This window comes from Lucilia sericata, unplaced genomic scaffold (genome assembly GCF_015586225.1).
Source record: "Lucilia sericata isolate MDLA Ls3-8-SP2 unplaced genomic scaffold, ASM1558622v1 Contig000058F_arrow, whole genome shotgun sequence".
NCBI classification, from domain to species: domain Eukaryota; kingdom Metazoa; phylum Arthropoda; class Insecta; order Diptera; family Calliphoridae; genus Lucilia; species Lucilia sericata.
The window spans coordinates 363,118-385,516 of record NW_023994094.1 but is presented as its reverse complement, the minus strand read 5'-3'; the positions used below and the strand labels follow the sequence as shown (position 1 = coordinate 385,516).

At 32.0% G+C, this 22,399-nt stretch overlaps 3 protein-coding genes across 3 annotated transcripts; all 3 read left to right on the top strand.

The window, feature by feature from the left end:
* Nucleotides 1–195: 195 nt before the first annotated feature.
* On the top strand, nt 196–3,775 carry LOC119616119 (ubiquitin carboxyl-terminal hydrolase 20). The gene is made up of 4 exons (XM_037972332.1): nt 196–447; nt 530–2,845; nt 2,902–3,226; nt 3,282–3,775. Exons 1-4 carry the CDS (start codon nt 370–372, stop codon nt 3,602–3,604), a joined length of 3,042 nt encoding a protein of 1,013 aa, XP_037828260.1. The 5' UTR covers nt 196–369; the 3' UTR covers nt 3,605–3,775.
* A 2,357-nt stretch (nt 3,776–6,132) lies between these two features.
* Nucleotides 6,133–12,664, top strand: LOC119616145 (SET domain-containing protein SmydA-8). Its single transcript, XM_037972402.1, has 6 exons — nt 6,133–6,382; nt 6,453–6,904; nt 7,370–7,798; nt 7,854–7,961; nt 12,098–12,282; nt 12,352–12,664. The coding sequence occupies exons 1-6, from the start codon at nt 6,251–6,253 to the stop codon at nt 12,588–12,590; spliced, it is 1,545 nt and encodes a 514-aa protein (XP_037828330.1). The 5' UTR covers nt 6,133–6,250; the 3' UTR covers nt 12,591–12,664.
* Nucleotides 12,665–12,978: 314 nt separating this feature from the next.
* Nucleotides 12,979–19,355, top strand: LOC119616122 (ATP-dependent translocase ABCB1). Its single transcript, XM_037972335.1, has 10 exons — nt 12,979–13,181; nt 14,654–14,903; nt 14,976–15,247; nt 15,315–15,807; nt 15,873–17,135; nt 17,201–17,362; nt 17,425–17,628; nt 17,701–17,802; nt 17,879–18,580; nt 18,641–19,355. Exons 1-10 carry the CDS (start codon nt 13,078–13,080, stop codon nt 18,986–18,988), a joined length of 3,900 nt encoding a protein of 1,299 aa, XP_037828263.1. The 5' UTR covers nt 12,979–13,077; the 3' UTR covers nt 18,989–19,355.
* Nucleotides 19,356–22,399: the final 3,044 nt, after the last annotated feature.

Here is a 22,399-nt window from a genome sequence, read left to right as displayed (position 1 = left end):
TTAGTTGTGTCATTTAAATAATTTTTAAACTGGACACATTGAAATTAAAAAAATATAGGTTTTTATTATGTTATACATCAGAATACATTTTAAACAATAAAAAAATTATTGAATTTTTCCCTGATTTAATGTAAACATTTCAAAATACTAAAACATCTGGTAACCCTTTTTTCATATGTTTTGTATTTGTATGTCAGTCAAAGTACAACACTGTCATTATTTGTAAAAAATGCTTATTGTAAAATTTTTTTGGAATTTTCTTGTAATTTTATAAAAGTTTTCCTAAAAATAAACCCAAAAAAGTTTAATGAAAACTCTAAAGAAACCTAAGAACAAGTGGTATTATTTGCATCCAGGAAGTTGCCGAAAATGAACAAACTTCCACAACCTTGTTCTCATTTTTCCAATGAACATTCCACTTTGTTGGACGTCAAGCAAATTGATGGGGTAAATACTTGATATATGATCTTTGTATTAAATACAATTAGAACATGTTGATATGTTGTATAATTTTTACTTTTACACCTAGAACAACACATGTGCCAACTGCCCATATAATGGACCGAATCTGTGGATATGTTTGCATCGCAAGTGTATGCAAATTGGTTGTTCTGAACAGGCAAATGACCATAGCACGGAACACTTTCAACGTAGTAAGGATAAACATTTGCACTGCATACATATGAATTTATCGTCTCAGAGGGCCTGGTGTTATCTTTGTGAACGTGAGGTGTCCATTGGAGGTACCGATCGACATGTACATGTAACTGCTGATCCACTTTTGCGTGGTATGGCCTATTCTGACGAGGAGAATGATTCAGATTCTGGTACAAGTGGTGCAAGTACTGGTTTGGTGGGCTTACAGAATATAGCAAACACTTGTTATATGAATTCGGCCCTGCAGGCTTTAAGCAATGTTGTGCCCATGACCCATTATTTTTTACATTGCAGTGATTTGGTAGATTATACCCTAGAACAGGGTGCTCATAGATGTAAGGCAGGTTTAGCTAAGAGCTATCAACGTTTAATGCGTGATATGTGGCGTAAAAGAGGAGAAGGCAAAGCATTTTTAGCCCCCCGTAGTATATTGTATGGCATCCGTTCAGTTCATCCCATGTTTAGAGGATTTCAGCAACACGATACCCAAGAGTTTTTGCGCTGTTTTATGGATCAATTGCATGAAGAACTAAAGGAGCAAACCTGCAATATTGAGGCCAGAACAATAGTCTCCTCATCAAAAGCCTCTACTATAACAGCAAACTATGAGGATGAAGATACGCCCTCCGAAATGAGCTCAACCTGCAGTTCAAATTCGTTGGGATCAGATTATTTAACATGCGAAAGTTCTGCTTCTGAACAATCTAGTCTTTGTGAAGAACCCATCAACACTAAACCCACCATGATGACCAACTCTTCGTGTTCTGCTTCTGTAAGTGGATCAACCAATACGTCAAATTCAACAGTTTCTACTTCGGCTTCAACGGTACGTTCAATTGTTAGTGACATTTTTGATGGCAAATTATTATCTTCGGTCCAATGTTTAACCTGTGATCGCATCTCGACTCGAGAGGAAACTTTCCAGGATTTATCTTTACCCATTCCCAACCGTGATTTCTTGACAGTTCTTCATCAAACCAATAGCATAAGTGTACAAAGCTTGAATAGCATAGACTCTACAACATCGGCCAGGTCCAATGACAGTTGGTTATCGTGGATTTGGAATATGGTACGTTCTTGGCTGTGGGGTCCATCGGTGACATTGCACGACTGTATGGCTAGTTTCTTTAGTGCGGACGAACTAAAGGGCGACAATATGTATAGTTGCGAAAAATGTAATAAACTACGAACTGGAGTGAAGTATTCACGCATTCTAGATCTGCCCGAAGTTCTGTGCATACATTTGAAGCGCTTTCGTCATGATTTATCATACAGTTCGAAAATTTCTTCACATGTTGAATTTCCATTGGAAAATTTCGATATGAGATCTTATATACACAAGGATTGCAAATCGCAAATACCACTTTACAATCTCTCTTCGGTGATATGTCATCATGGTACAGTGGGTGGTGGTCATTACACTTGTTTTGCCCGCAATGCTCTTACCGATCGCTGGTATGAATTCGATGATCACCATGTCAATGAAGTTCAGCCGGAGGTTGTTCAAAACTGCCAAGCCTATGTTTTATTCTATCACAAAAATAATCCTCAAATGGAGCATATACGTTTTGAGGCAAACGAATTGGCTGCTTCGTATCCGGTATCACAGTCCGACATAAGATTTTACATATCTCGGGAGTGGTTGGCACGCTTTAATACATTCTCAGAGCCTGGTCCTATAAGCAACTGGTCAATGCTTTGTCCCCATGGAGGCGTTTTGCATTCAAAAATATCGGTGATAGCACAGTTGGCAGTACCAATTTCTCAACAATTGTGGGAGTTTCTATATCGCAAATTTGGTGGCGGTCCAGCCATTAATATGCTATTTGAATGTGAGGCTTGTAAGAGATCTGCAGAGGCCTTAGCACATCGTCAACATTACGAACATTCCGTTTTCCAACGTTACAATGACTTGGAACTGGATTCGGGTGCCATTTATGCTGTCTCCATGAGCTGGTTACGTAAATGGCAACAATTTGCCAGAGGTTTGACACACAAGGAACCTGGCGCCATTAATAACTCTAGTATAGTGCCATCATCAAAAGATGCAGGACAAAAGAGTTCGCCAGTGCGTAATGTACGCATTGGTTCTGATTATGTGCAAATAAATGCACCAGCTTGGCGCTTCTTGCACGACATTTATGGTGGCGGTCCGGAAGTTCTATTAAGGCCCTCACTAACGGAAGAGGTAACTTTTTGTTTAATTATTAAATTTAAATGTTGTGTATAATGTTTTTCTTTTAGATCATTATTATAGATCAAGATGAATTGGATGAGAGTGAGGATGGTCAAACTGGTAACATTTCAGACACTGAAAGTAACATGGGAGGACACAATTATAATTTCCCCGAATCTATAGCTGTTAATACTACAACAGAAAGTTCACTCAACGAAAATGCAGAAGAGTGTGAGGATGAGGTTTCCTCGCCTAATGCCAACAAGAAAAGGCAAAAGCAAAAAGAAAAGTCGACGGGTAAGAAATATACCAAAACTTCGCATGTAACCAAAAAACTAACATTAACCAAAGGAGCCAAAAACAAAGGAAATCAAGAATTATTTGGCCTTCAAGGTAAGGAAAAACTCTAAAATCCAATTTGAATAATTTATAAACCTTTTTCTTAAAGGTAAATATATAGCAAAAGATAGTGAAACATATTCCCAAGATGATGACGAAGAACAAGTGCAGCAGCAACAACAACAAAATAGCCATAACGATAAGCAACAAGAAGCATTTATTACATTGGGTAATAAATCGAAAAAAGCATTCCGCAACGAAAAACGCCAAAAACAGCAGCAGCAACGTAAAACAAATGTCGCTGCCAATGTGAACGAGCCAACGGAAAAACGTAATAAACGTGGTAAAAAATCGAAAAACTCTGTTGTTTTGAAAACCATGCAACAAATACCTGACACAGCTGCCAGTGATTCCAATGAAACGGATATCTAGAGTGTGACTACATATGAAAAACATATTTGATTTCTTTATATTTTGTTTCTTCTTTAGTTCGTTGGTAACAACGAAAAACTTGTAATAATTATGTTTATTTCCATTTCTTTCTTAGAAATTTAATTTATTTTAATTAGTTTTTAATAAATAAATAAAAAAAAGGAAAACAAACTCTGCTTGATGAGTTTATTGTGGGTAGAGGCTTTATAACTTAAAAGATGAATAAAAAAAATAATGTAACTATATAAATATTAGAAAACGAAAAATTAAAATAATAGCTCAAGTGAGTTCAATTATGAATTAATGATAAATTTGGTGTATTTTAAATAATATTAATTAATTCAAAAAAGAAATGAAAACGGAAAACAATTACATCTTGTGATAATGTAAAGACAACTAAGAAATGTTCAATATTTATTAAACACGAAATAAAAATGTCTTATCGCAAAATATTAAACCAAGTAAAATATTGTTTTTTTTTTTTTTGGAGGAGTATGATTGGGAAAAAGGTGACATATGAAAAATGAATGAAATTTAATAAACTGATTGAATCAGAAACAACTCTGCCTTGGGTGAGAGTTTTAGTAGTCGCTGTTAAAATGGCTGAAAATGGCGGAATAACAAACAAACTAACTAACTAACTAACTAACTAACTAACTAACCTAACTAACTAACTAACTAACTAACTAACTAACTAACTAACTAACTAACTAACTAACTAACTAACTAACTAACTAACTAACTAACTAACTAACTAACAACTAACTTACTAACTTACTAACTTACTAACTTACTAACTAACTAACTAACTAACTAACTAACTAACTAACTAACTAACTAACTAACTAACTAACTAACTAACTAACTAACTAACTAACTAACTAACTAACTAACTAACTAACTAACTAACTAACTAACTAACTAACTAACTAACTAACTAACTAACTAACTAACTAACTAACTAACTAACTAACTAACTACTAACTACTAACTAACTAACTACTAACTAACTAACTAACTAACTAACTAACTAACTAACTAACTAACTAACTAACTAACTAACTAACTAACTAACTAACTAACTAACTAACTAACTAACTAACTAACTAACTAACTAACTAACTAACTAACTAACTAACTAACTAACTAACTAACTAACTAACTAACTAACTAACTAACTAACTAACTAACTAACTAACTAACTAACTAACTAACTAACTAACTAACTACTAACTAACTAACTAACTAACTACTAACTAACTAACTAACTAACTAACTAACTAAACTAACTAACTAACTAACTAACTAACTAAACTAACTAACTAACTACTAACTAACTAACTAACTAACTAACTAACTAACTAACTAACTAACTAACTAACTAACTAACTAACTAACTAACTAACTAACTAACTAACTAACTAACTAACTAACTAACTAACTAACTAACTAACTAACTAACTAACTAACTAACTAACTAACTAACTAACTAACTAACTAACTAACTAACTAACTAACTAACTAACTAACTAACTAACTAACTAACTAACTAACTAACTAACTAACTACTAACTAACTAACTAACTAACTAACTAACTAACTAACTAACTAACTAACTAACTAACTAACTAACTAACTAACTAACTAACTAACTAACTAACTAAACTAACTAACTAACTAACTAACTAACTAACTAACTAACTAACTAACTAACTAACTAACTAACTAACTAACTAACTAACTAACTAACTAACTAACTAACTAACTACTAACTAACTAACTAACTAACTAACTAACTAACTAACTAACTAACTAACAAACAAACTAACAAACTAACAAACTAACTAACTAACTAACTAACTAACTAACTAACTAACTAACTAACTAACTAACTAACTCACTAGCTAACTAACTAACTCACTAACTAACTAACCTTTCCTTATTGGATTAAGTACTTTGTAAACAATGCCTAGCATAAGGAAGATGTGTGTCACAAAACAATAAATAAAACAAATGCTGACTAACAAATTAACTACATTTCCCTAGGGGAATGCTAGAAACATGCTAGACCAACAAATGCCCATCAGTTGTTGTCTTTATCAAGTTACTAAAGGCTTCAAAATTAGTCATTACTTAAATAGGTTTCTTATAACAGTGTAAACATTTAAAAATAACATATTTTTTGTAATTTTTCCTCAAAAAGTCTTTATTTAATTTAAGTTAAAAATTAACTATTTTAACCCTAAAAACCATACAGTTCTTTTAAAATCGTTTAAAGTGCATTTCTTGTTTAATCTTAAACATCTTCATCAATGTATTGTACAAGTTTTCCAAGTGTTTTTTTTTTTTTTTTGTTTGGTTCTCTTTTAAAACATCAAACAATTATCGATCGGCAAAGCGTTTTTGTATTCAAAATTAAAATAATGAAAAGCATCTCGAAAAAATTGTGTATGAAAATTTGTGTATCTGCCCCCTTGCTATGAACATGAGAGAACCAAAATCTATTTATAGTTTGATTTTCATTTTCATGTGTTATAATTTAGTTTTTCTTTAATTTTCCCTACATTCGGCCGCTATTTTCTAATAAAGTACAAAAAATTTTAATATTTTTACAAAAAAAAACCATAAATTTTTAAAAGAAAAACTATGAATCCTTGTACTATCTGTAAAACGGAAACAAAAAATAGTTGTTCCAATTGTAAACAAGTATTTTACTGTTGTGTGGAGCATCAAAAACAAGATTGGAAAAATCACAAGAAAAATTGTCATCCATATAAGGTAGAAATTATATATATATATTTTTGAAAGTGAATTGAATATAAAGTGCATTACTTCTAATTGAAAATAGATTGTACAAAATGAAGAATTGGGACGTCATTTGATCACCACCCGTACTATTAAACCCTTTGAAATTATTTTGAAGGAGGCTCCTTTATTCCGTGGTCCCTCTCAGCTAACTCCACCGGTATGTTTGGGTTGTTTGAATGCTATTGAACCCACAGATTATATAAATTGTGAACAATGCGGTTGGCCCTTGTGTGGTGTTGAATGCAAAAATAAAGATGAACATCGTTTCGAATGTGAATTGACCGTTAAACGCGGCAAAAAGGTGAACGTACAGGAATTCACCAATCCTCATCCATTGTATCAATGTTTGAGTACAGCCCGCTGTTTGATGTTGCGCGATAAAGATGCTGAGAAATGGAAACAAATTAATGAGCTAGAATCGTTAGAGGATCAAAGACGTGGTTCTATGCAATGGAAGGCCGATTACGAAAGTGTTTGTAAATTTATTATAAAGTGAGTATTTAAAGGGAAAATTTTGATATATAAAAATTATGTATTCACTGGTATTTGGTATATTTTATTGACAAGTCCATGGATTAGTCTGAATAGGCTATTATATGAACTAGTAAATAGATTAGCCCATGAATTAGGGAGAGCCAATAGATTAATCTTGTATATAGACTAGTCAATAGACTAATCTATGGACTACTATATTGACTTACTATAAGTTTATTAACTAGTCTATGGATCAGTCAATAGACTAGTCTGTTAACTAACCCGTGGCCTGTTGTTTAGTCTGTTGACCAGACTTCCGTCTAATCTAGAGACTACTTTTTTAAACATTCTGCGTTATTTTCTATATCAAAAGTACTGAAAAATTATACGGTTTCCATTCCTTTTTTCTAGATAAAAATCTAGCTTTTGTACTATACATCTGGCTTTCTATAATACCAATCAAATTTCTTGATTTCTTTCTAGATATTTCAACACTCAATTATTTAGTGAAGATGAAATTATGCGCATTATTGGCATATTACAAATCAATGGCCACGAAGTGCCCACCTCTGATCCAGCCCATGTTGGTATTTTCTATAACGCTTCATTCCTAGAGCACTCCTGTACACCCAATATAGCCAAAAGTTTCAATAAAGATGGTCATCTTGTACTCTGGGCACCCAAGGAAATTAAGAAAGGTTCTCACTTAAGTATCTGTTATTCAGATGCTGTATGGGGTACTGCCGATCGTCAGCGTCATTTAATGCAAACTAAAATCTTTAAATGTCAATGTCCTCGCTGTATTGATGTTACCGAATATGGTACCAATTATAGCGCTTTAAAATGTGAAAAATCCGAATGTAGAGGTTTAATGTTGCCAGCTAATTTGAATGATTGGCATAAGGATTGGACGTGAGTTAATGAATTTCTATCATAAGTTATATGTTAATTACATCTTACAATTTAGTTGCAAGGAATGCAAGCATCAAGTGGACAAGACTTATGTTAATAATATCTTGGAAAGAGCCGGCAGTGATTTGAATGCCATGGATAAAACAAAGGAAAATTGTCTCAAGTAAGTAGCATTAAGTAGTTGTATAAATTGTTTACCTAATTCACCAAATATTTGACTAATGTGTAATGCTCAATTCTCATCAAACTACTATTACCAATGAGTAAGAATCCCTGTTGGTCTACTTTATTTTGTATTTCTTAATAAGAACATTTAAACAATTGTTTGAAAACAACTTTTACCGCTCTTGGTTACTGCTGTTATCAATAATGTTTAACCGTAAACGATTGATAAAAACAGTATTTTAAAAGTTCTCACTAGGGTTTCTGTGAGGAAAATAATACATATCTAACTGTCGTTCTTTAATCGATAATTTTTGTTCGAAACTAAAATACAAATACTGACATAACGACATAATCTGGAAAGAAACAGCTCTAGTAATTAGTTGTAGAGAAGTTTTAGATAACAAGTCCTTTTTTGTGATTTTAATTTCGATATAAATTAGCCACCGATATTTTATTTTTAACGTTCTAGTTTCTGAAGGCAATATTTTAAATATTACGGTACTAGTATTAATATGTTGTTATATTTTCAGTCGCTGTACAATTCAAAACAAATGTTTAACAGTTTTCTTGGCTTATCTCAATATTTTGCGAATAAAAAATTTAACAACCGGCAAACCCTACTTCACGTACATGCGTACGTATGTATGTACATATACATATTTGTACACAGATTCGTCGAATATAATCAATACATATCGAGTAGTGACAAATTTTTTGCAAATCATGTAAACATAAAAAAATATAGGCAGGCAAGACAAGTGAAATGAAAATTAACTGAAAGAATATATAAAAATTAAAAAAAAAAATCACTTTTATAGGAACTTTAGAGTAAAATAAGTAACAAATAAACATTTAGACATTAAAATAGGCATTTCTAGTTCCACAACTATTTACAGCAGATATACAAAGTAGCATCGTTACTTAATATATTCCCAGTCACATAATTCCATTTCGATAGAAAGTAGAATTACATATTTCAGTATTTTACTTCTCAAGGAAAAGTAAAATGACATTTCTTCAGAATAAAGCCGATTTTAATAGTTTGAATTCTTTTAAAATTAGGTATAAAAATTAAATTTATAATGACCAAAGTATACTTTTCTATACGATTATCCGAATGAACCCGAATCTGACCTCAGAACTTATCCATTACATCAAGTTTTTCAGATATGGTGTGGTATAGTAGACACTGAGTCCTCTAATAGTCCTATATGTCGACTTTAAAATAATTTTAAAGTTCGCAGATTGAATATTCAGATGACATAATAAATTTTATAACCCCTCAAATAGGGCCAAAAACTATGTTTTTTAATCCTTTAGAAAAGTTTTGGGTTTAGGTATGAACATTTTTAAATGTTTGTTGGCCTTTTCTGGAGTTTGTGTGCCCTTAGTTTGGTCTATATTTCTCTATTAATAAAAATCTACAAATGTACTCCTTAAGTTTTAAAGTTCTCCCTTAAATGTTATTGACTTAAATTTAAAGCAACTTTGTCATATATCAGACATCACAGGAATACTTCTTACTACTCCTGAAACAGATACATATTCGAAAATTTATCTTATTAGATGCCGTAGTTCCTGATTTTATCAATTTCGAACAAACATTACTCTTTTATTAATATAGATGGATTTTACGGCTTTTTAAAAATCAAATTGTTTATGGCGTTCCGCGATAGTATTTTCATATACTATATACAGCATATGTATGTATATTTTTCAAGGGGTCTATAGACGTTAAAACTTAACGTACTAATAAACTAATCAGTTGTTAAAATGAAATTTATTAACAATTATCGTTTTACAAAATTATTTCTTATTAGAGAGCGCCTAAAGTTTGCAATATTAATTCAATAAAATTGCAAAGAAAAAATTATTAATATAATTTAAACAGTCAACAAATTTCATTATTATATTCGCAATATAATTCAGTTTATTGTAATAAATTTGTTAAAGTAAATAATTATCAAAAAATTAACTTCTACACAAACACTTTAAGGCGTTATTTTGTAAATTACATACTTTATCACTTTTTAAAAAACTGTCATTGTATGCTTTTTTGTTATAGAAAAATTATATGAAAACATTGAGGGGGTGTTTTCCAGAAATGTTTTAGACCGATATGTTTCACACACATAATTCACATAACACTAAAAAAATAAACAATTAATCAAATTGTATTATTAAGTCAAATAATTCTCTTTTATGTAACTTCTGTAATTTTTAAATTTTTTTATATGTATTTAAAAAAAAAAAAAAAATCTGCAAGCCTTTTATGAACAAAACTAAATGATGCAATTTAGAAAAAAAAAATCGTCTAGGAATTATAACTATTGTATTGTTTTATGCCAATATTTTTGAGGTTGATAAAATTGAAAATATAGAAAGCAGATAATAGAATTGGTATGTGTGGTAAAAATAACAATATTATGACGCAAAATAATTTGCTGAACACCCTACATTGCAGGTGATATAGATGAAAGAGGAATGAGTTTGTAAGGATATTAGTAATAGATGAAAGTATATACTTAAATACAATGATATGTCAGATCTCCTATATTCTAGCACAAAAGCAAACCGCATCTATCCAGATATATACAAGAGCACAGCTGATCGCTTTTTATATGTATATGAACTTAAGATCTCTCAAGTGTCAAATTTAAAAAAAAAATTGACAGTTATCAGATAGCTTATGGATGCAGTTGTTATTAAATAGTTTTATAAGATAGTAGTGTAATTTACATTCGGTGTTGATAGCCTATATTAACTTTCTTTTTTGCTATTATACATCAATTAAATTTGCAACAACATGTGTTTAATAGATATTGAGATGGCTATTTCTTATCAAACATTTTTTTGTGTGTTTTGTATACACGATTCAAATTAAATGACACACGATACAATGACTTGAAAATGCTGTTTGGGTTTTCCTTTAAACAGCCGTCTTTAGTTAAAGCGAATAAGTATGTATGATAAGATATGTAAAATTTAGTTACATATACACATATTCATATATGATTTGAAGTGCACTAAATAAATGATTAATCTTTATGTCGTTGTAACTGAAAACTTGAAAATATTTTAAAGTACCTAAGTACCCACTAAAAATAGTTAAAATTGACATTTAATTTAAACGATTGTCAGATATTTGGAATATATCATACGAAATACTAATGAATTATTAGATCCAAACTGCAACTGTGAGAAATGTCAGGTCATTAAGTTAAGACCTAGTTAAGTCGCCAATGTTGGATATAATGTAGTTGCCAAGTAAATTATTTCTCTTACAGCTAGAGCCGGGCAATCACAGGGATGATGGAAGGAAGACCTTTTCTTCTTTTACTTTTGTATTGCAGGCACAACTCGACTAGCAAATATACACTCGATATACAGTTATTACCGCCAGAAACTTATATATGTCCAGTATTTTATAATGAGGTTCTTATAGAAAAATTACCACATTAACTTGGCCACTCTAAATGTGTCCAGACTGTTCTATCTTTTTTCTTATTTTTGAACCATGCGTATAAATCCCGATGTATATATTCATTCATTATATTTCCTCTGCAACACTCGCTTCTATAAGGCACTCTATTAAAGTGAGTATGTGGCGTAATATAGTCAGATGATGGGTTCAAGGCTGGGGTCAGCTGGCTTGTCCGTATGATCTTCATTTCAAATATCTCGATGCGTTATTGTAATTAGTGCTTCTGTTTAACCAATGCATTCCGATCTCCAAACTTAATATAGTGTAACTACTATAAGATTATTTTTATTAGCAGTCCACCATATCAAAGATCCGTCAGTAAGATGACCATTTAAGATCCATTTATGTGCGGAAGAGTAGTAGGCAATCCTCGCATTCTTTACACAGAGTTGAGTGTTCATTTTCCATTATAATTTAGAATCCAGAACAATACCTAGATATTTTGCATTGTTTGATAGGAGGATTTCGCTGTTTTTAACCCCGCGGCAGTTTAAAGCTTGTAATCTTCGTCTTTGTTGTTCGTTTTTGAATTACCCCTAGACCACATTCTGTTGTTAGGTTTTCTATTTATATAAGAAATTTAATTTTATTAGTAGTTCGTTATACTCCAACTCAGCTGTAAATAAATTAACATTTATATTTTCTTGCAGATATCTAAGTCACTATGGTAGATGGTTACCTAGTCATCATTACTATATGTGTGAAGTCAAAATACATTTGGTGCAACAATTGGGCAAAGAACCTCAAGAACTTATGATTTTACCAAATGAAGATTTAAGAATAAAATTAGAATACGGCAGAGAGTTAGTGGAATTATATGAAAAATTGGCGCCATGTAAGTATAATTTGTGAAATCGAGCAGCACGTGACGTTAATTAAAAAATGTATGTTGTTATCTTCTTAGGCGAAGTTCGCATGTTAGGTACACTTTGCTTTGAAGTTCATTCCGCTGTAGCAGAAAATACTCGCCGTATTTCCTTGGAAACTAGTTTATCACCCAAAGAACTGCTAGAAGAAGCCTTAATGTATGTGGAAAAGTCTGTTAATTATCTGCAATATGAATCGGATATATTTGTGGAAGGACATATGTTGAAACAAGCCAAAATTAATAGAGATGCTTTAAAAATGGTCATAAGAATGTAAAAATATTCAGTTATTTCAATTTTTTGTATAATTTAAATAAAATGTTTAATAAAATAAAAAAAACAAATTTTCAATCATCATTACAATTGAAAATCGTTTACAATTAAGTGGTAAATTTCTAATATACATTTATAGTCTCGACTGAGTAATCGTTTTACTACGTCTATTGGTAAGTACGATGTTTGAATAAATTTGGATGCGGCACATTCGTAACTATTAACTATTAATGTATGTGTAAATAGACTTCAATACATACCCATTTTTTTTTTTGAGGAATTATCACTATCATCCCCGATAACTTATCAGCTAAATAATGCCAATCTAATACAAATATATTTGAATTTTCCAATATATACAGTATGAGGAATTGACCAAGAACTTCAGTAGTGTACGATATTTTGGCAATAGCAGTTTAACTCTTAATTTAATTATAACCTTGGCAAATATTTAAAAAAATAAACTAAAAATAAAAACATAGAATCACGTGATGAGTGGTGTTAACGGGAATCAAAAGGACGATATGTCCTATTACAAAAGTAATATAACATTAGGTGATGACAATACAGATCAATATATAACTGGTTCATCAGTGTAAGTGTTATCAAAAAAACTGAAATTATTAACTGCAAAAAGATAAAAATATGTTCTAGTGCTTATAAAGGATTTAAAAAATTTTCTGGAAAATAATTTCGATCATGAACGTGCTTAACACATTTAATAGCGTGACGTCTTAAAAGATCGTATACAATTTTGAATACTGCAAACTTAAAAATTTGTGTAAACTAATGTTTTAAGTGATGTCAAATTTTGCAAATTTTGTGAAATCGTTTAAAATTATCTCTCAACGAAGTTTTTATTTTCTTCAATTTGTGATGAAAAGCTAAATTTTCTTATCGAATTTATAAATGTCATAAATATCTATTGATAATACAATTACGACGAGAATAACAAAACAAATTGTTATAAATATTTTTATACATATTTACTATTATATTTTTGCGTATCTATGATGAAGTGTGTAGCTTAAAAAATTTGTCGCTTAAGTAGTTAACATCGAATATTTGTTTGAATGGGTGATTCAAATTGAATTGGTAGTGAGAACTGACTATATTTTTTTGTAAAAGAATTGATATTTAAATAATGTTAATTAAATTTAAAGACATATCGTCTTCCTCTAAAATTTGTGGTTCCTGATTAAGCCAACCAAGTAACTCTTTTACTTTAAATAAAATATACTTTTCCTGTATAATTAACTAACTAACTAACTAACTAACTAACTAACTAACTAACTAACTAACTAACTAACTAACTAACTAACTAACTAACTAACTAACTAACTAACTAACTAACTAACTAACTAACTAACTAACTAACTAACTAACTAACTAACTAACTAACTAACTAACTAACTAACTAACTAACTAACTAACTAACTAACTACTAACTAACTAACTAACTAACTAACTAACTAACTAACTAACTAACTAACTAACTAACTAACTAACTAACTAACTAACTAACTAACTAACTAACTAACTAACTAACTAACTAACTAACTACTAACTAACTAACTAACTAACTAACTAACTAACTAACTAACTAACTAACTAACTAACTAACTAACTAACTAACTACTAACTAACTAACTAACTAACTAACTAACTAACTAACTAACTAACTAACTAACTAACTACTAACTAACTAACTAACTAACTAACTAACTAACTAACTAACTAACTAACTAACTAACTAACTAACTAACTAACTAACTAACTAACTAACTAACTAACTAACTAACTAACTAACTAACTAACTAACTAACTAACTAACTAACTAACTATCTAACTAACTAACTACTAACTAACTAACAAACCTAAATACATAACTTATATTATCCCCCTATTCTGTATTTCAAATCGTATCGAAAATATCGAAATATTTCAACAATTTAAGAATTTTTCATTTCGTTTTCGAATTGGTGAAAATACTAAGTATTTTCAATAGTTTCCTAATGTTTTAATTTACGACAATTCAATAATATAAAAAAATCTATTTCTCTTTAGGCCCATAAACGGTGAAAAGAAAAAAGCCCATTGGTGGAATAGAAAGAAAAGTAAAGATGATGACAGTACTTCCGGAAATAGCGAGGAAAGTGATAAACCCAAAGATGATGTACAACCAGTGGCATTTTATAAAATGTTTAAATATGCCACAACCTCAAATAAAATTATGTATTTTGTGGGTATATTAGCATCCATTGCCACAGGCTTAACAACACCAGCTAACAGTTTGATTTTTGGTAATCTGGCCAATGTAAGTGATAAAGTTATATAACTCAAAATCCCACAATACAAATAATATGATGTTTTTTGCTATTTGAAATAGAACATGATTGATTATGCTGAATTCATGGGTGGCTATACTAGGGCAGATGAATCCGGTATGTTATTGGATGCTGTACAAGAGTTTGCTTTTCAAAATACCATGATTGGTGTGGTAATGTTGGCTTGCAGTTATATCTCTATAACGCTTTTTAATTATGCCGCTCATGCCCAAATCTTACGTATACGTGGTAAATTCTTTAGGTCTATATTACATCAAGATATGGCTTGGTATGATTTTAATCAAAGTGGTGAAGTGGCCAGTCGTATGAATGAGTAAGTTAACTCTTATCATTTAATTTGGGAAGGGTTTGTTTACTATTAATTTCTCCTCTTCTTTTAGAGATTTGTCGAAAATGGAGGATGGTTTAGCTGAAAAGGTGGTTATGTTTGTCCATTATATGGTGGCTTTTGCCGGTTCCATTATTTTGGCTTTTTATAAAGGTTGGCAATTGGCGTTGGTATGCTTGTGCAGTTTGCCAGTAACTTTTATAGCTATGGGTTTGGTGGCTGTGGCTACCTCAAAGTTGGCCAAACAAGAACTTAATGTTTACGCTACAGCTGGTAATATTGCTGAGGAGGCTCTCAGCGGCATACGTACTGTCAAAGCTTTTGAGGGTGAATCTAAAGAAGGCACAGCTTATAAGTCCCAAATTGTTGCTGCTCGTAATTTAAATATCAAACGTAACATGTTCTCGGGTATGGGTTTCGGTTTATTGTGGTTCTTCATTTATGCCTCCTACGCACTCGCTTTTTGGTATGGTGTGGGTTTGGTTTTAAAGAGTTACGATAAAATTCCTGGCTATGAAAACTATGATGCTGGTACTATGATTACTGTGAGTAAAAGACGATTTATTTTTTTATCACTTTTAGATTGATTTTATGATTTCGTTTCTTCTAGGTTTTCTTTTCCGTTATGATGGGATCTATGAATATTGGCATGGCTTCACCTTATATTGAGGCTTTTGGTATTGCCAAGGGTGCTTGTGCTAAAGTTTTTAAATTAATCGATCAAATTCCCACTATTAATCCTATCGAAACCAGAGGTGTCAATTTAAATCAACCCTTAACTCATATCGAATTTCGTGATATCGATTTTCACTATCCGACGCGTAAAGAAGTTAAAATTCTTAATAAGTTCAATTTAAAAATTCAACGAGGTCAAACGGTAGCCTTGGTAGGCTCATCGGGTTGTGGCAAATCAACATGCATTCAATTGATTCAACGTTTTTATGATCCCGAAGGTGGTCAAGTACTTTTCAACAATGTGGATTTGAAAGATATAGACATAACATGGTTGAGAGGACGTATTGGTGTAGTAGGTCAAGAGCCCATTTTATTCGGTACTTCAATTTATGAAAACATACGTTACGGCCGTGAAGATGCTACCAAAGAACAAATAGAAGCTGCCGCTAGAGCGGCCAATGCCATGATATTCATCAATAAGCTTCCTCAAGGTTTTGATACTTTAGTAGGAGAACGTGGTGCTCAATTGTCGGGTGGCCAGAAACAACGTATTGCTATCGCCAGAGCTTTAGTAAGAGATCCTGAAATATTGTTATTGGATGAAGCCACTTCGGCTTTGGATACTGCCAGTGAAGCAAAGGTACAGGCTGCCTTAGAAAAGGCATCTGAAGGTAGAACTACAGTGATCGTAGCTCATCGTCTCTCCACCATTCGTCGTGCAGATCGTATTGTGGTCATTAACAAGGGCAGTGTGGTAGAGGGTGGTACTCATAATGAGCTAATGGCCTTGAAACAACACTACTACAACTTAGTTATGACCCAATTGGGTGAAGATGCTAATGTCACTACCCCCGGACTTAAGCAAAATGAATTCTTTGCCAATGCCAAGGATGAAGACGAAGAACAAATAAAAATTACTCACGTTGAAGAAGTTATCGAGTCCAAAGAGGAAAAGAGTACTTTCTCAATTTTCAACATTTTGAAAATGAATCGCGATGAATGGCCCCAAATCTTGTGTGGTTGTGTTTCATCTGTTATTATGGGAGCTGCTATGCCTTTGTTTGCTGTACTTTTTGGTTCAATTCTACAAATTTTGGCAGTCAAAGATAATCCCCAGTATGTGAGAGACAATACAAATACATTCAGTTTGTATTTCCTCATTTGCGGTATTGTAGTGGGTATTGCAACATTCTTGCAGGTGAGTTTATTTTTAACGTCTTCAATATAAATTGAAAATATAATGTGCCTGTCCATTTGTTACAGATCTATACATTTGGCATTGCTGGTGAAAAGTTGACAGAGCGTTTGCGTGGCATGATGTTTGACGCTATGTTAAGAATGGAAATTGCCTGGTTTGATGATCGTGCTAATGGTACTGGTTCTTTATGTGCCCGCTTGTCTGGTGATGCCTCAGCTGTTCAAGGTGTAAGTAAACTTTAAGTCAAGAAGTATTTTCAAAATAAATCTATTTCATTTTTACCCTACAGGCTACCGGTCAACGTATTGGTACTATTGTTCAATCTTTGGCTACACTATTTTTGGGTGTTGGACTTTCCATGTACTACGAATGGAGTTTGGGTCTTTTGGCTTTAGCCTTTACGCCGTTCATTTTAGTTGCCACCTATTTGCAGCGCAAAGTTATGGCCCAAGAAAATATGGGTACCGCCAAAACAATGGAAAAATGTACCAAGGTAATACAAACACTTTAAACTCATATACATATGTATGTAAGCCTACTAATAAATGTATGGACTTTTATTTAGCTCGCCGTTGAAGTTGTTTCAAATATACGTACAGTAGCATCTTTGGGACGCGAGGAAATGTTCCATAAGCAATACATGGAAATGTTGTATCCAGCTGTTAATGTAAGTAGTTATATTTTTTATCTCACATAAAAATGTTACTATATATTAATACGATATATAATTCTAAATCTTGCAGAAAGCTAAACGCAATACACATTATCGTGGTTTCGTGTACGGTTTGGCACGTTCTTTGATGTTCTTCGCCTATGCTGCTTGTATGTACTATGGCGGTTGGTGTGTAGTCAATAAGGGTATGGAATTCGGTAATGTGTTCAAGGTTTCGCAAGCACTTATTATGGGTACAGCTTCAATTGCCAGTGCTTTGGCTTTCGCTCCCAACTTCCAAAAGGGTATCTCAGCAGCTGAAGGCATTTATAAGTTAATTACTCGTGAACCTAAAATTGTTGATCGTCCAGATGTCTCTCATGAACCTTGGCAATCTGAAGGCAATGTTGCTTTCGACTCAGTTCGATTTTCATATCCTACACGTCAGGAAATCACTGTGCTAAAGAGTCTTAGCCTTGCTGTCAACAAGGGTCAGAAAATCGCCTTAGTGGGTCCTTCGGGATGTGGCAAGTCAACCTGTATACAACTTTTGCAAAGATTCTACGATGTAGATGGCGGTTCGGTGACTGTAGATACAATTGATATACGCAATTTATCAATTCTTAATTTGCGCAAACAATTGGGTATTGTTTCTCAAGAACCCATACTCTTTGATAGAAGTATTCGTGAAAATATAGCTTATGGCGATAACACACGTATGGTTTCTGAACAAGAGATTATAGAAGCTGCAAAGAAAGCCAACATTCACAATTTTGTGTCATCTTTGCCCTTGGTAAGTTGTGCAAATATCTAGCAAATTTCCATTAGTAATATTTATAAAACTTATTTACAGGGTTATGAAACTCGTATGGGTGAAAAGGGCACTCAATTGTCTGGTGGTCAGAAGCAAAGAATTGCCATTGCTCGTGCTTTGGTTAGAAATCCTAAGATTCTGTTACTCGATGAGGCTACCTCGGCTTTGGATGCAGAAAGTGAAAAGGTTGTACAAGATGCCCTCGAAGTGGCCAGTGAGGGTCGTACCAGCATCAGTATTGCTCATCGTCTATCTACCATTGTAGATTGTGACATAATTTTTGTTTTCGACGAAGGCAAAGTTTGTGAACAGGGTACCCATAAGCAATTACTCGAAATGCGAGGTCTTTACTATACTCTTTATAAATTACAAACAGGTGCTATGTAAAGATCATTCAAATTTCCTCACTCTCATCGAAGACACTCTATTCACTCAAACATTTAGCTACTTAATTTTAAGATTCATTCTAGTATTAATGGTATTAGTTTGTAGAATTCGAACAAAAAGACAACACAAACGAATTATGAATATTCAAAACAATTGGAAAAAATAATTATAATAATAGACATAAATAATTAAATTACTTTTGTTAGGAATTTATTTAATTTTATAATTTTTATTTATTACCGTATTGAATATTGATAAGTATATAATTTTTATTATTAATCGTGATAATAAAGATAAGAACCTACTTTTAAAAACATAATTGAATTTTAGTGAGAACAATAAAATTTTAATCCTTTTGGACGTAGAACCTTTAGTGTAGCCATATTTTCACTCAAAATATTGAAATTTGGTGAGAACTAAAAGTGATCACAGATTTTAATTGTTTTTGTCCTACGGCCTTTAGTTTAGCCAGAAAATGGACTTTTATGTTTTCAGTCAAATATTGAATTTTGGTGAGAACTGAAAGTGATCACAGATTTCAATTCCTTTTGTCCTAGGGTCATTAGTTTAGCCAGAGAATGGACTTTTATATATTCACTCAAAAGTTGAAATTTGGTGAAAACTAAAAGTGATCACAGATTTCAATTGTTTTTGTCCTAGAACCTTTAGTTTAGCCAGAAAAATGACTTTTATGTTTTCACCCAAAAATCAAAATTTGGTGAAAACTAAAAGTGATCACAGATTTCAATTCTTTTTGTGCTAGGGCCTTTAGTTTGGCCAGAAAATGGAATTTTATGTTTTCACCCAAAAATCGAAATTTGGTGAAAACTAAAAGTGATCACAGATTTTAATCCTTTTTGTCCTAGGGCCTTTAGTTTAGCCAGAAAATTAACTTTTATGTTTTCACCCAAAAATCGAAATTTGGTGAAAACTAAAAGTGATCACAGATTTCAATTCTTTTTGTCATAGGGCCTTTAGTTTGGCCAGAAAATGGACTTTTATGTTTTCAGTCAAATATTGAATTTTGGTGAGAACTGAAAGTGATCACAGATTTCAATTCCTTTTGTCCTAGGGTCATTAGTTTAGCCAGAAAATGGACTTTTATATATTCACTCAAAAGTTGAAATTTGGTGAAAACTAAAAGTGATCACAGATTTCAATTCTTTTTGTGCTAGGGCCTTTAGTTTGGCCAGAAAATGGAATTTTATGGTTTCACCCAAAAATCGAAATTTGGTGAAAACTAAAAGTGATCACAGATTTTAATCCTTTTTGTCCTAGGGCCTTTAGTTTAGCCAGAAAATTGACTTTTATGTTTTCACCCAAAAATCGAAATTTGGTGAAAACTAAAAGTGATCACAGATTTCAATTCTTTTTGTCCTAGGGCCTTTAGTTTGGCCAGAAAATGGACTTTTAATGTTTTCACCAAAAATCGAAATTTGGTGAAAACTAAAAGTGATCACAGATTTTAATTCTTTTTGTCGTAGGGTCATTAGTTTAGCCAGAAAATGGACCTATATATTCACTCAAAAATAGAAATTTGGTGAAAACTAAAAGTGATCACAGATTTCAATTGTTTTTGTCCTAAGGCCTTTAGTTTAGCCAGAAAATGGACTTTTATGTTTTCAGTCAAATATCGAATTTTGGTGAGAACTGAAAGTGATCACAGATTTCAATTCCTTTTGTCCTAGGGTCATTAGTTTAGCCAGAAAATGGACTTTTATATATTCACTCAAAAGTTGAAATTTGGTGAAAACTAAAAGTGATCACAGATTTCAATTGTTTTTGTCCTAGAACCTTTAGTTTAGCCAGAAAATTGACTTTTATGTTTTCACCCAAAAATCGAAATTTGGTGAAAACTAAAAGTGATCACAGATTTCAATTCTTTTTGTCCTAGGGCCTTTAGTTTGGCCAGAAAATGGAATTTTATGTTTTCACCCAAAAATCGAAATTTGGTGAAAACTAAAAGTGATCACAGATTTCAATTGTTTTTGTCCTAGAACCTTTAGTTTAGCCAGAAAATTGACTTTTATGTTTTCACCCAAAAATTGAAATTTGGTGAAAACTAAAAGTGATCACAGATTTCAATTCTTTTTGTCCTAGGTCCTTTAGTTTGGCCAGAAAATGGACTTTTATGTTTTCACCCAAAAATCGAAATTTGGTGAAAACTAAAAGTGATCACAGATTTTAATCCTTGTTGTCCTAGGGCCTTTAGTTTGGCCAGAAAATGGACTTTTATGTTTTCACCAAAAATCTAAATTTGGTGAAAACTAAAAGTGATCACAGATTTTAATTCTTTTTGTCCTAGGGCCTTTAGTTTAGACAGAAAATGGACTTTTATGTTCTCACTCAAAAATTTAAATTTGGTGAGAACTAAAAGTGATCACAGATTTCAATTGTTTTTGTCCTAGGACCTTTAGTTTAGCCAGAAAATGGAATTTTATGTTTTCACCCAAAAATCGAAATTTGGTGAAAACTAAAAGTGATCACAAATTTTAATTCTTTTTGTCCTAGGGCCTTTAGTTTAGCCAGAAAATGGACTTTTATGTTTTCAGTCAAAAATCGAATTTTGCTGAGAACTAAAAGTGATCACAGATTTCAATTCCTTTTGTCCTAGGGTCATTAGTTTAGTTAGAAAATGGACTTTTATATATTCACTCGAAAATCGAAATTTGGATCACAGATTTCAATTCTTTTTGTCCTCGGGCCTTTAGTTTAGCCAGAATTTTGGTGAGAACTAAAAGTGATCACAGATTTCAATTCCTTTTGTCCTAGGTTCATTAGTTTAGCCAGAAAATGGAATTTTATGTTTTCACTCAAAAATTTAAATTTGGTGAGAACTAAAAGTGATCACAGATTTCAATTGTTTTTGTCCTAGGACCTTTAGTTTAGCCAGAAAATGGAATTTTATGTTTTCACCCAAAAATCGAATTTTGGTGAGAACTAAAAGTGATCACAGATTTCAATTGTTTTTGTCCTAGGACCTTTAGTTTAGCCAGAAAATGGAATTTTATGTTTTCACCCAAAAATCGAATTTTGGTGAGAACTAAAAGTGATCACAGATTTCAATTCCTTTTGTCCTAGGGCCTTTAGTTTGGCCAGAAAATGGAATTTTATGTTTTCACCCAAAAATCGAAATTTGGTGAAAACTAAAAGTGATCACAGATTTTAATTGTTTTTGTCCTAGGACCCTTAGTATAGCCAGAAAATGGACTTTTATGTTTTCACCCAAAAATCGAATTTTGGATCACAGATTTCAATTCTTTTTGTCCTCGGGCCTTTAGTTTAGCCAGAATTTTGGTGAGAACTAAGAGTGATCACAGATTTCAATTCCTTTTGTCCTAGGTTCATTAGTTTAGCCAGAAAATGGACTTTTATATATTCACTCAAAAATCGAAATTTGGTGAGAACTGA